General features: G+C 50.1%; 1 protein-coding gene across 2 annotated transcripts in view; it reads left to right on the top strand.

The window, feature by feature from the left end:
- Window positions 1-12,759, top strand: part of PAQR7 (progestin and adipoQ receptor family member 7) — a 32,974-nt gene extending 20,215 nt beyond the window's left edge. The window contains exons 1-3 of one of the 2 annotated variants that reach the window (XM_047792680.1): window positions 1,214-1,301; window positions 6,062-6,157; window positions 10,668-12,759. In XM_047792680.1, coding sequence (XP_047648636.1) covers window positions 10,689-11,741 — 1,053 coding nt within the window. In that variant the 5' untranslated portion in view covers window positions 1,214-1,301; window positions 6,062-6,157; window positions 10,668-10,688 and the 3' untranslated portion in view covers window positions 11,742-12,759. Of the gene's footprint in view, window positions 1-1,213; window positions 1,302-6,061; window positions 6,158-10,667 lie in introns of those variants that run through there. The other variant, XM_047792681.1, reaches the window with a different exon arrangement.
- The last annotated feature ends 1,061 nt before the right edge of the window (window positions 12,760-13,820 follow it).

The following is a 13,820-nucleotide window of genomic DNA, read 5'->3' as shown; positions in this document are numbered from 1 at the left end:
GGTTAACGAATCTAACTTAGGAACCATGAGGTTGCGGGTTCCATCCCTGGCCTTGCTCAGTGGTTAAGGATTCTGGCTTTGCGGTGAGCTGTGGTGTAGGTTGCAGGCGCAGCTCGAATCCCGCGTTGCGGTGGCTCTGGCCTAGGCCAGCGACTGCAGCTCGGATTAGACCCCTAACCTGGGAACCTCCATATGCCTTGGGAGCCGCCCTAGAAAAGGCAAAAAGACACGCACACACAGAAAAAGAAATGTACGTTCCTCTAGTACAGTGCAGTTGGCAAAGAACCATCATGTCCACTGTTTTATTTAATTCTCCCCTGTTCGGTTGGTATTATTATCTCCATTTTACAGGTAATAAAACTGAGGCTCAGAGAGAACAAAGAAACATGCCTAGGGGGCGGGGGGTGTCCTCGCACTCTGCCTGGTCCAGGTCCTTTGGCACCTGAGGAGCAGACAAGCCCTGCTATTGTTGGCCCAATATTTACTTAAGGCCTTCAGCATGTAGGGGCTTTTCAGCCTTCAGGTGCTCCCATTCCTGGGGGAGATGTTACACTAGGGAGTAGACAGCGCGTGTTTTAATAGAAGTCCAGAAAAGGTGCCTTGGGCTGGGCAGATCAGGGGAAGTTGCCCAAGGAAGGGGCTTTAGGTGGGAACTTGAATAAGAAGGGGGTGCAGAGGTGGGGTGGAGCTCCCCAGGCAGAGAGATGAAGATGTGGAAGATCGGGTGCACCTCCACCATAAGTAGCCTAGGGAGGTGGGTGTGTGGGGTTAAGTGGCTTCAGGGCTGGGCCGTGGGTTTTCACTGGGAAACTCGCGTGCTCCTGGCACACCTTGCCCTTCCCTCTCAGGTCAGCCAGTTCCGGACTCCAGAGTTTGTGGTTAAGTCTTCAGGAGGAGAGAACCACCCAGCTGGAGCCCCAGCTGGATAACCACTTCTGCTCTCTAGGCCTCCGAGGCCCCATTAGCACAAAGACCACAGAACTCCCAAGACTGTCGTCGTCGGTGTGGGTGACCCCCTCCTGCCTCCGCTTGCAACACGTGGACGCGAGATGCTGCTGGCGCCCGGCCACGGGGGCGCGGTGGGCAGGCGGGATCACCCAGGTCTGGGCCGGCGGCAGCCGGATCCTCAGCACCCAGCCGCGAGATAGCGCCTCGGCCGCTGCCTGCGGCCGCCCGGCCCCGCCCCGGCTCGGGGCGGAGCCTCCTCCGGCCGTCCCTTTATCTGGCCCCGGCACTTCCGGATGCGAAGGGCAGCGGGGTTGCTGCCGGGCACCTCCTCTCGAAGCTCCGCTCGGCCGCAGGTACCCGGCTGGGGGAGAGTGGGAGAGGCGGGCGGAGGGGCCGCATCCCGCGGGGCGGGGCGGGGAACTGCGCTGGGGAAGCTCAGGGCCGAGCGTGTCGTGGAGGGTGGGAGGCAGGTGGGGAGCGAGTGAGGACAGGTGGGACTCCCCTGGAGAGGGGGCATCTCTGTTAAGGGTAGGGGGCGGATAACGGAGTGGGGAGACAGCTGGAGGGGGGCGCCTCTGCGGAGGGAAGGAGGAGCGGAGCTGGAGGGGGAGCATCTCTTGGAGGGGTGGGAGGAGGCCGGAGGAGAGGCGCTATCGCGGTTGGAGGGCGAGCACGTCTGCGGGGGAGGGGGCAGGAACGAGCAAGCCTGGGAGGGCCGTGGTGTCCTGGAGGAGGACAGGCACGGAGCGAGCTCCTTCCACTGAAGGAGTCTATGGAGATTCTGGGGGCAAAATGGGATGTGAGTACCTGGAACTGGGTGATGTGAAGGGTCTCCCAGGTGGGAAACTGGAAGCAGTGGTAACAGCACTGATGGGAACGGAGAGGGGCTGTTGCTCTAAAGGAGCTTAGGCCTGTGAGGGTGGGGGAAGCCTCCCTCCCTTGGTGTCAGGAGAGAATGAAGTTTGCGCCCACCAGGTGCTTTCATCCAGACTATAGGCCTTGAGGACCTCCCGGGGCTCGGGGTGTGGCGGGGGTGGCGGCCAACTCCACCCTCCACCCCCGTGGGGAGCTTAAGAGTTTGATGTGTTCTCAGAGCCTGGCTGCTCCTAGGTGGATGTCCCATTGGAGAGGGACCCACCCTCCCATCATGGGGCTTGTGCTACTTCTGGGTCCTTTGGTGAGAAGCTGCCTTTCCCTGGCCTCAGCTGTCCTGCCCAGAGGGGCCCTTGCTGGTCGGTGGTGAAACTGAGGTCCCTTTTCTGTCCCCTGTGCTGAACAACTGTAGCTGGCTCACTCGACCTCTTTGGGCCTGCTTTGCTCCTCCAGGTTCTTCCCTCTTCTCAGAGCAGTCGTGTGTTTGAAAGCCACAGAGGAATTCCTTTTAAGAGTGATTTTTTTTTTTTTCATTCTGATCACACTTTTCAGTACAAACGGAGGCCTAAGCGCAGTTAAAAGAACAAAAACGGTTTCTGTTCAGTTTTGGAAGACACAAGGGACCTTTTCTTTAAACACATTGGGCTGAACTGGGGAATTGGTTTGCCTTGAGGGAGGTGACCCAGTTGCTGAGATATCAAGAGGCCACCCCGGGTTGAAACCTTCGCCTATGTAATCTGTGGCCACCCACTGGGTGCCTGGGAGTTGACCATAGTGGATGAAGAACAAGAGCACTGGTTTTGGAGGGAGGCAAACATACTCTGCCATCTGGCGGGGGTGGGATGAACCAGCCTAGCTACACCTACAGTTTCAGAGTTGCTGGCAGGGAGAGGTGAAATGTGAATGAAAGTTCCTTGTAACTAGCAAGCCTCTGTAAATTACTAATGCTAGTGCCTAGTCTTATTGAGCTATTTCAGGCTCCGCCATACTATGTCATCTGTGTCCGGATCCCTCAAGATGGTTTACCTCTGACAGTCCCCTTGTTAATGTTGGTCTGGTCTTCTTCTTCTTATTTTTTTTTGTTGTTGTTGTTGATGTTGTTGTTGTTGTTGTTGCTATTTCTTGGTCCGCTCCCGCGGCATATGGAGGTTCCCAGGCTAGGGGTCGAATCGGAGCTGTAGCCACCGGCCTACACCAGAGCCACAGCAACGCGGGATCCGAGCCGCGTCTGCAACCTACACCACAGCTCACGGCAACGCCGGATCATTAACCCACTGAGCAAGGGCAGGGACCGAACCCGCAACCTCATGGTTCCTAGTCGGATTCGTTAACCACTGCGCCACGACGGGAACTCCTTCTTCTTCTTCTTATTGTCTAATTATATTATCTATTAATTATCTAATATCTAATAATTATTATTGTCTAACTAATAATACAGTTGTCTTGAAGGGAATGGGTTGAACCACCAGGGCCCAGAGAAAGAACAGTGAATGTTTTGCATGCCAGGAAGGAGGCACAAGAGGAAATAGAATTATAATCAAATAATATTTAAAATAGGCGCTTGCAGCAACATGAATGGAACTAGGGACTGTCATACTAAGTGAAGTCAGAAAGAGAAAGACAAATACCGTATGATGTCACTTCTATCTGGAATCTGATATACAGCACAAATGAACCTTTCCACAGAGAAGAAAATCACAGACTTGGAGAACAGACTTGTGGTTGCCAAGGGGAAGAGGGAGGGAGTGGGATGGACTGGGAATTTGGGATTAATAGATGCAAACTATTGGCTTTGGAATGGATAAGCAATGAGATCTAACTATAACACTGGGGACTATATCTAGTCACTTATGATGGAGCATGATAATGTGAGAAAAAGAATGTATATATGTATGTGTGACAGGGTCACCTTGCTGTACAGTAGAAAATTGACAGAACATTGCAAACCAGCTATGACGGAAAAAATAAAAATAATTAAAAAAAGAATTATAATCAAATAATATTTAAAATAGTTAGGTGCTATTTAGTTAGGCTATTAAGCTCCAAGATGGCAGGGTATTAATACCCTTAGGTGTTACCCTTAGCTGTTAATTGGCTGGGCTATTAGTTCTATGAGGGTGGTGTTTTAACTGCTGAAGTTCCAGCTCCTGACACAAGGAGCTGGAGCTTCAACAGTTAAAACAAATAGTTTTAGTAAGCCTAAAACAAATATTGTTGCACTGTCTCAGGGCCTGAAGGGCCCTTTGAAGTCACTGGTGAAGTCACTCTCTCCTTTGACATTTGGAAAAACAGGGCCAAGAGTGGAAGGGACTTGTCCATGTTACCCAGGGATTGAATGACTGAGCCAGGACTAGAATTCCACAAAAAGTGTGGAGCCAGGGCCGTGCCAGAGCCAACACCTAGCATCTGTGACTTTGTTTTGCAAGAGCCCAAGAGCTCGCTATTATTACCCTCTGATTGTAAGTGAAGAAACAGGCCCAGAGGGGTGAAGGGAATGTAGTGAAGTCACACAGTTAAGTTCCAGACCTCAAATCCCATCCTCACCTAAAAATAAGGACCTGGCTTCTCCTGAAGCAGCTGCCCGAGGTGAGTGGTAGATGCTTTCCTTGGGGGCAGCGGTTTGCTCAGTTCTCCTGATTACCAGTGGGTGGCTTCTCTCTAGGCTTGGATTTTCCTGGGCCTGGGTCCATGGGCATTTCATTTATGTGGTGTGGGTGAGCCCCATTAGGGCAGGGAGCCTCCTGCCTCGTTCACCACGTTCCCCAGCTTTGCAGCCTCGTGCCTGGCATATAGTTAGCACTGAGTACACTCTGTGTGATGGGTGTAGCCCAGGGCTTTCCCACTCGAAAGCCACTTACTACGCCGTCCCCACGACTTGGTCTGCCCTGTTGCCCCCAGAGGTATTGGGGGCCTGACAGTGTGTGTCAGGTCGAGAGCAGGGGGAACTAGGGGTGGCAAGCTTTGGCTGAGGAAAGAGGTGAAGGGGTTGCCCTTGAGTTTGGAAAGGGGGACTGTGAGTCAGGAGGGCTAGGGAAGTGCAGGTGAACTGCTCAGACTGACCAAGGAGCTCTCATTTGGACCGTGGTCATCTCAGTGCTGATGTTCAGCCAACCCAGGAGCCTCCCAAACCTGCAAGACATGCCCCAACCAGGCCACATGCCTTTTGGATGACCTGCCAGCACAGTCTACCCGCTTTGCTTTCCAGCTCTGGGATGGGGCTCCTGGGGCTGCTGGGGTTGAGGCCTTTCTCCCTGGGGATTTCTACTTCCCAGCCTCTTCTCTTGGGTCAATAGGCAAGTGCAAATCTTCCGGGCTCTGGATCCAGAGAGGTTACTTTGAATGGTCTTGGCTGACAACACTTTATTTATTTATTTATTTTTTGCTTTTTAGAGCCACACTTGCAGCATATGGAGGTCCCCGGGCTAGGAGTTGAATCGGAGCTCCAGCTGCCAGCCTACGCCACAGCCACAGCAACACTAGATTCAAGCCACACCTTCGACCTACACCACAGCAACACTAGATTCAAGCCACACCTTCGACCTACACCACAGCTCACGGCAACAAGCCAGATCTTAACCCACTGAGCGAGCCCAGGGGTCAAACCTACAACCTCATGGTTCCTAGTCGGATTCGTTTCCACTGTGCCACAATGGGAACTCCAATGATAACACTTTAATTATTAAACAAGGTCAATGTCCCCAGAAATCCAAACTCAGCTAAATTTCCCTGGTGTCTGAATGCACCCTCAGAGAAAGATAAATATTTAAAGAGACACAGATACCCTTCTAAGGTCCCCAAACCCAGTGGAACAAGCTATCGAGGGCTAAAAGACTGAGTTTTTTAGAAAACTTTTCAAGCTGGGAATAATTTAAATACTAATACTCAGGCTGGGGAAATTTCAAATACTATTACTATTAATGATAATTAGTTATTACTACTCTTAGTAATTAATAATAATAATAACCATAATTTATTGAGTCCCTAAACTGTGCTAAAACGGTTCTAATAAATTTAATCTTTGTAGCAATCTGTGAGGTAGGTAATATTATAATTCTTATGAGGGAGTGCAAGATCAGAGATGGTGAGTCACTTGTCTCAGGTCACACAGCTAGTATGTTATGAGATCATGAGTCAAACCTGGTTTGTCTGAATTTGAAGTCTTAGCTCTTTCACAAGCCTTTATAGTGTCGGTTTTCTCCTTGATTCCTAACTTCCTTCCATTCTGATTCTTGCTGACTAGGGGACAGAAACCAGTCAAGTTTGCCTGACATCCATCAGCCAGGGCCTGAACACCTGGTCTCAGCCCAGCTCTGCCTGCCTTGCTGTGTGATCTAGGGTAAGTCACAATTTTTCAGTCAGCTCTCAGTTTCTACAGAAGTTTCTTGCAGAGGTTAGCCATGAGCTTCCTTCTGCAGCTGAGAAGGGGATGGGGGAAGGGAGAAGTGGAGGGAAGGTGATGGGGGAAGGGAGAGGGTGGAGGTTATCTTTAGCCCCACCCTCTGGTGACATCACACAAGATACCTGCAGTCCCTGGAAGCCCCGCCCCTGGGGACCATGGCCTGTGGAAGTGCCACCCACTGCTTGGCATCTAGTGAATTTGCTCTGTTCCACAGCAGAAGTCATCAGCCCTGCGTTCAAGAGAAACCCTTAGGTAACCAGTGCAATTAGGGAGGCTTGGAGGGGGGCCATGGAGGGGCACTGGACTGGGGTAGGATGGCTGGCACAACCAGGTTCTGGTAGCCTGGTGGGCAGACTACTCAGAGGTTGCCCTGGAGTGCCCTCTGAATACCCATCCTTCCGGCTTATGCTAGACTCCTGCGTCTGTTTCTTTCCTCTGGATCCAGGGCCCCTTTCTGTGGAGTCAGGAGATGGGAACTAATTCTGAAAATAGAGCAATTCAAATGGAACAGGGCTGCTGGTTGAGGTTTAAAGGAAAAAGGGCAGCTTGACCTCTGTCATCCCAGTATACGTATGGCCTCTGGGTTCTGTGCTTGGGGGACAGTATCTAGGGGAGAGGGAGGGCTGGGAGTGAGCTATTGCCCTCCTGAGGAGGTGGCTATGAGCCAGGCCTTCACGGGTGCTGGTCACTGGGGGACACTAAGACCCTTGATGCAAGGCAGTTGCTAGAAGTCTAAGAAAGGAATTTATAGGAAAGGACCTGGTTATTTGCTTTAGACCAGTGTTTTCCAAAGTAGTTCTGAGGGAGGAAGTTAGGTGTAACAGGAGGCAGGGCAGCAGGAGTGGCTGAGAGCATCTGTGCATTTAAGTTGGAGAGCTGGGTCCAGGTCCTGGCTTCACCTGTGTGTGTGTGTGTGTGTGTTTCTGGCCTTGGGTAAAAAGCTCCTCATCGCTCTGAATTTCACTATCCTCAACAACAAAATGGTCATAATAATATAATAATACCTACCTCACGGGCTGTTTATGAGAATTAACTGAAACAAGGCTATGAAGAGCAAGCATATAGTAAACACCTATTTCATGTTGGTTAGCTTTATAATATAATTATTACCAGGAAGGGAATCCTTATCATGTAAGCTTGGCAAATGTAGGTTCAACAAAGTGAAGCAAGCTTCTTTGGTGCAGGACTTCTCAGAGCCTTTAACATGCTGTTATGACTTGGGAAGTTATAAGAGTGGGATATCAACACTGGCTGAACTTAACAGATCACAGGGACTCAGGAGCTAAGGCATCATCACATGACATCATTTTCTGGTCTTTGCTCTCTTGGTGAAATGGAAACCTGGCTGGATTGGGCAACTCTGGGAATAACCTTCCTGTCTCTGGGCTCTTGATCCCTCAACATAAAATGAAGGAGCTGCATGAGATGCTTTCAGAGGCCTTTTCTGGCCCCTCAAGATCCTGAGTTGGGAAGACAAAGCTGTAGACAAGGGTGGAGGCCAGACTGTTGAGGCTAAATCGTGGTCTCTTGGGGAGAAGAAGAAATTCAATGTTGGCTCCTCAACCAGCAGGTGGGGTTTTTGTGCTCTGGACAGAAGTGGCCCCACTAATTAGTTCATCAGCAAGGTCTGCTTCCTAAACCTGCCAGGCTGTTTGGGAAGAGAAAGTAGAGGAGGAGTTCCCATTGTGGCTCAGTGGGTTAGAACCCAACATAGTGTCCATGAGGATACAGGTTTGATCCCTGGCCTCACTCAGTGGGTAAGGATCCAGCATTTCCACTAGCTGAAGTGTAGGTCACAGATTCAGCTCAGATCCTGCATTGCTGTGGATGTGGTGTAGGCCCACAGCTACAGCTCTGATTCAACCTCTAGCCCAGGAACTTCTGTATGCTGCAGGTGCAGCTGTATAAAAAGAAATTTTAAAAAAAAGTTGAGGAGTCTGTACACCCCTGTCAAAGCACTTCGCATCCAGTGGTATAATGACATTTAACTCCTTCCTCCCTATGAGACTAGGACAGGCCAGAGACCAGAGATGACTCCAGAATGTAATGTAGGAGGAGCTCAGGAATGCGTATCAGGCTGGGAGTGAGGAAGAGTATGGGCTGGGGGCTTGTCTTGATGTTGCCCTTGCACAGCAAGCCCCCTGCATTTACTTGGACTATGTGCGAATCATTGGGTGGCTTTGGGGGTGATCATGCTGCTGCTGGTGGCAGAGAGCTTGAGGGCTTTATCCAGCCCAGATCTTTTTGCCTCTTAGAGTGGCTGTACAAAGGAAGTTGCAATAAATATCTGATAAATGATGGACATAGTACATCTATTTGCTGAGTCTAATAAGCTTCTTGGGGAGAATTTGAGAAAGGGGAGTTGTCTGGCAGTTGCTAGGTTTTCAATAGATATTTGATTTAATGAGTGACACAGTGAATAATGATAGGCTGAATTAAGCAACTGGTATCAGGCAAAACCATATATATTTATGAAATAGTTAATAGTACTTTCTTCCTTGGCTTGCAAAGAGCAGTTTAGGTAAGTGGTTAAGGTTGCAAACTGAGTTTAGACTGTGCCTCTACTGCTTCCTAGGGAAGGTACTTAATTTCTTTGTGCCTCAGTTTCCTTATCTGAAAAATAGGCATAATGATAATACCTATCTCACAGGCTGTTAACGATGCTTAAATGAGTCAAATATGCATAATGTGCTTCAGACAGTGTCTGGCATGTGGCATGTGCTGTGTAAGCCTTTGGCATGCTTTGATTGCCTCTCTAGACCTCTGCCATATCATGAAGTTCCTGAAGGTGGGGATCAAATTTTTTCCCACTCTGCCGTCTTCTGGACCCAGCACAGGACATGAGGCAGAGTAGAGGCTCAGTGTTTGCTAAATGAAGAATGAATGAATATGTTGTAAATGCTTAATTGGGAGTTCCTGTTATGGCTCACTGGTAACTAACCTGACTAGCATCCATGAGGATGCAGGTTTGATCCCTGGCCTCGCTCAGTAGATTATGGATCCAGTGTTGCCATGAGGTGTGGCATAGGTTACAGAAGCAGCTAAGGTCTGATGTTGCTGTGACTGTGGTGTAGGTTGAAGATGCAGCTTGAATCCTGCGTTGCTGTGGCTGTGGTGCAGGCCAGCAGCTGCAGCTCCAATTTGACTCCTAGCCTGGGAACTTCCATATGCCGTGGGTGCCGCCCTAAAAAAGCTAAACTAAAAAGAAACAAAAGCCCTAAATTTTATAACCCATTATTGATCTCCCGTAGGAGAAAGTGAGGGGGCATTAAGGAGGTCCCCTGGAGGTGGCAGCTTGTACTGGTCTTAAAGGATTTCAGTAGAGGGAAAGGAAGTTGGCACAAGGTCTGACATTTGGGTTAGGTGGGAAATGATGGAAGCAGGTCATGGGGTCTTGAATGCCAGGGTGAGGGGTTCGTTTGGGTTTATTTGAATTAGCAACTGTGGAAGGGGCACAGGGAGGAAATTTTGAGTTGGGGTATGGCTGAAGGAAAGGGCTCTTTTTATGGGATTAGTTGTTACTAGGGACTTTCTGGAAAAAAAAAGCGGCTTTTTGAGTTGAAAGGTATGAAATGTTATCAGGATGCTATTATGTTATTTTTTTTCATTCAACAAACATCGACCACCAGCTACCTGCCAAGCACCCCCAGGGGTTCACAGAATAATAAGACAAACTGCTTACCCTGGAGGAGCTCACACGAACAATTTAATGCCCATGAGAAGGATAATAGGTATTCAAGTAGAGGGGTCATCCATTGGCGGTTTGAGGGGCCAGGGAAACCAGGGAAAGTATCACAGAAGAAATGGGTTTTGAGGGATGAATAAGAGTTTTCCAGATAGATAAGATGAGGTAAATGTCTCAGATGGAGGGGACAGCTTGTGCAAAGCTATAGACATATGAAACAGCAGACACAGGGGTTTGTTGAGGCTGTGGCTGGATATGAAGTGCATTGTGGTTGAGTAATAAGTCTGGGGAAGGTAGTAGAAACCTGATCATGTAGAGTAATGGAGGGTCAGTGAGAGACTTTGGCCACTCTGAAGGAGCTAAGGGTAGAGGCAGTGGACTGCAAGGTCATTGTCGCCACCAGTGAACACTGATGGCAACATGAACACAGGAGAAAATAACAGGGGCTGCCATGTGGAGCCTGGACTGGAAAGGAGTTGGCTGATGTAGTGAGCCTCGTTCATTAATGCATGCCTCCAACATTTTTTGAGCACCTACTATGTGCCAGGCATCATTCTAGGCACGTGGGGTACATCAGGGAGTAGAACAATCATGAGTCAGCTGAGCTCTCCATTAGGATGACTCCTCTTAAACTCAGTGTAGAGATAATGGAATGGGGAATGGGGTGGGGGAGAACTGGGCAGCACAGCCACCCAGCGGCTGCTCTTGGGTCTGGAGGGTCAGCACACCAGCCCCCCTGACTTTGCTTGGGCCTCTCCCCAGCTCCCTGCCCCACGCACAGCCATGGCCACGATGGTGGCCCAGAAGCTCAGCCACCTCCTGCCCAGTTTGCGACAGGTCCATCCGGAGCCTCAGCCGTCTGTGCACCCAGAGCCTGTGTTTACTGTGGACCGAGCTGAGGTGCCGCCCCTCTTCTGGAAGCCATACATCTACGTGGGCTACCGGCCGCTGCATCAGACCTGGCGGTTCTACTTCCGCACACTGTTCCAGCAGCACAATGAGGCGGTGAACGTCTGGACCCACCTGCTGGCTGCCCTGGTGCTGCTGCTGCGGCTGGCCATCTTTGTGGGGACCGTGGACTTCTGGGGAGACCCGCATGCCCTGCCCCTCTTCATCATTGTCCTGGCCTCCTTCACCTACCTCTCCCTCAGTGCCTTGGCTCACCTCCTGCAGGCCAAGTCTGAGTTCTGGCATTACAGCTTCTTCTTCCTGGACTATGTGGGTGTGGCCGTGTACCAGTTTGGCAGTGCCCTGGCGCACTTCTACTATGCCATCGAGCCCGCCTGGCATGCCCAGGTGCAGACCATTTTCCTGCCCATGGCTGCCTTTCTCGCCTGGCTGTCCTGCACTGGCTCCTGCTACAACAAGTACATCCAGAAACCCGGACTGCTGGGCCGCACTTGCCAGGAGGTGCCCTCGGTGCTGGCCTACGCGCTGGACATCAGCCCTGTGGCGCACCGCATCCTCTCGTCCCCGGAACCTGCCACAGACGACCCGGCTCTTCTCTACCACAAATGCCAGGTGGTCTTCTTTCTACTGGCTGCTGCTTTCTTCTCTGCCTTCATGCCTGAGCGCTGGTTCCCTGGCAGCTGTCACATCTTTGGGCAGGGCCACCAGCTCTTCCATGTTTTCTTGGTGCTGTGCACGCTGGCTCAGCTGGAAGCTGTGGCGCTAGACTATGAGGCCCGGCGGCCCATCTATGAGCCTCTGCATACCCGGTGGCCCCACAACTTCTCCGGCCTCTTCTTGCTCACCGTAGGCAGCAGCATCCTTACCGCGTTCCTCCTGAGCCAGTTGGTACGACGCAAACTCGATCTCGATCAGAAGACCCAATGAACGGTGGGGTGGCAGCTAGGAGGGGGGGAGGTGTAATGGGGGCCCAAGGGTCCGGGCTTGGCTCCAGATGGGAACAAGCCCTGGTAAAGTTGTTTGTGTCTGGCTCGCAATGACTTTCTGTGTATGCCCCAGCTGCCAAGGGTGGCACTGGCCAGTCTTTGAATTTGCGGATTGGCTGGAGATGTTGGGGTCCAGTCCTGGGCCTGTCCCAGCTCCCTGCCCTGCAAGAGGGAAAGAAGGATTTGGGACACCCTTGTTTGCCTCCCTGCATTGTCTTTTACTTAGAAGTGAGGATGGGGGATCAGCTGGGGCCAAGACCCTGGTCCAGGGCTTCCAGACAATCCGGGAGTGGGTGAAGTTGGGATTTAGGTCAGAGTCAGATGTGAGCTGAGAGATGGGAAGCGTCAGCAATACCCCCTCTATTCAGATTTCACTGGTGGATAGGGAAAGGGCAGGCCCAGAATGTGTGCAGAACCTTGAACCCCAGCCCGGAATTTTGGTGTTCCAGAGCGTCCCCAAAAGTAGAAGATTATGCCAGGTAGAAATGGATCCCATCCAGTGTCCCATACTTTTTTAGTCCCTGTCCCAGACAGTGAGCCCCAACCCTCCTAGCTCAAACCTCTGTGTCCTACACATCCTGTTCCCAGCAACTTTCCCAATTCCCTTACTCACGATTCAGTGTTTATCCATTCAGTGTTTCTTGGGCCTTTTCTCAGAGCCAGGCCACTGACTGGGCCCTGTGGATCAATACAGGATGGTGAAGGCTTTAAGATCAGAATGAACCATCAGGGGAAGCACTGAGGAGGGAATAAGTAGTACTGCCTGGGACCCTCAGGGTCTCGGGTTGGGAAGGGTGAATAGGAGTTTGCAGATGGAAGAGGAGAAGGGTATTCCAGGAAGAGGGAAAAACCTGTCCGAAGACTAAGAGGTGTGGAAGGGAGAGTTCACTGGGGTTGGAGTGAGGGGTAGTTTGGGCCTTGACATGTCCTGGGTGCAATAAAGTGACTGTGGTAACAGATGCCTCTTTGTTTTTTGTGTCCTAACCTAGAGAGGGGACCCGGGTGCCCCTTTAGACCTGCTCAGGGTGTTAGAGGAGCTTTTCAGGGGGAAGCTGAGGGTGGGCACAGGGAGGAGGGGGTAGTTCCTGCTTTATCTTTGCCTGGGGTTGGGGTTGGCACCTTATTCACTATATATGTGAACTTTTTTTTGGTAGGATAGGTAGAGGCAGTTTTATCACTAAATAAGTTTTAGAAATTAAAAGAATGTGGGAATTCCCATTGTGGCTCAGGGATAATGAACCGGACTAGTATCTATGAGGATGCAGGTTTGATCCCTGGCTTTGCTCAGTGGGTTAAGTATCCGGCATGTAGGTTGCAGATGCCGTTTGGATCGCAAGTTGCTGTGGCTCTGGCATAGACCGGCAGCTGTAGCTCTGATTCGACCCCTAGCCTGGGAACTTCCATATGCTGCATGTGTGCCCCCCCCCAAATTAAAAGAATGTGTTTAAATATATACTTTGACAAAGATTTCAATTTTGGACTTTCAATTAAGGATCTTTATGTTAACTTTTTATAATGTTGTTATATGTTAATGTTTACAGTATTGCCATTTCCACAGTACACAAGCAATATAGATCAATATATGTACAGTGAGGGAAGTTAGGAAGTACAGGTAAGCAAAGCAAAAAAAAAAAAAAAATCCTGGATGAAAAAAAAGTAACACTCCATTGCTAAAATAACCTGTTATATATATTACATCTATAGAGATTGTGGTTACAGATAAAAGAAGGATGGATGGGTTACCAGCGTTTTTTGCATTTCTGAAGAGCTTTCAGAATTTACAAAATACTTTCACAAAACTTAATCTTTAAAATCCAACGCCATAGAGTAAGTGGTGAAAGCAGGACTGAAAGCTAGTTCCGGACTCCAAATTTTTAGTTTTCATTCTACTTAACGTTTTCCAAATCCTCTCCCATGTGGTTTCATAGTTAAACTTGTTTTTTTGTTTTGAATTACAAAAGTAATCCATTTAGGGTAGTCTTGAGGACCCCAGCTTTGGAGTTGGAGGACCAGAGCTTCA

Source organism: Phacochoerus africanus, chromosome 8, assembly GCF_016906955.1.
Source record: "Phacochoerus africanus isolate WHEZ1 chromosome 8, ROS_Pafr_v1, whole genome shotgun sequence".
In the NCBI taxonomy this organism is placed as follows: Eukaryota; Metazoa; Chordata; class Mammalia; order Artiodactyla; family Suidae; genus Phacochoerus; species Phacochoerus africanus.
Note: the sequence above shows the minus strand (reverse complement) of the source record. Positions and strands in the feature narration are given on the sequence as shown.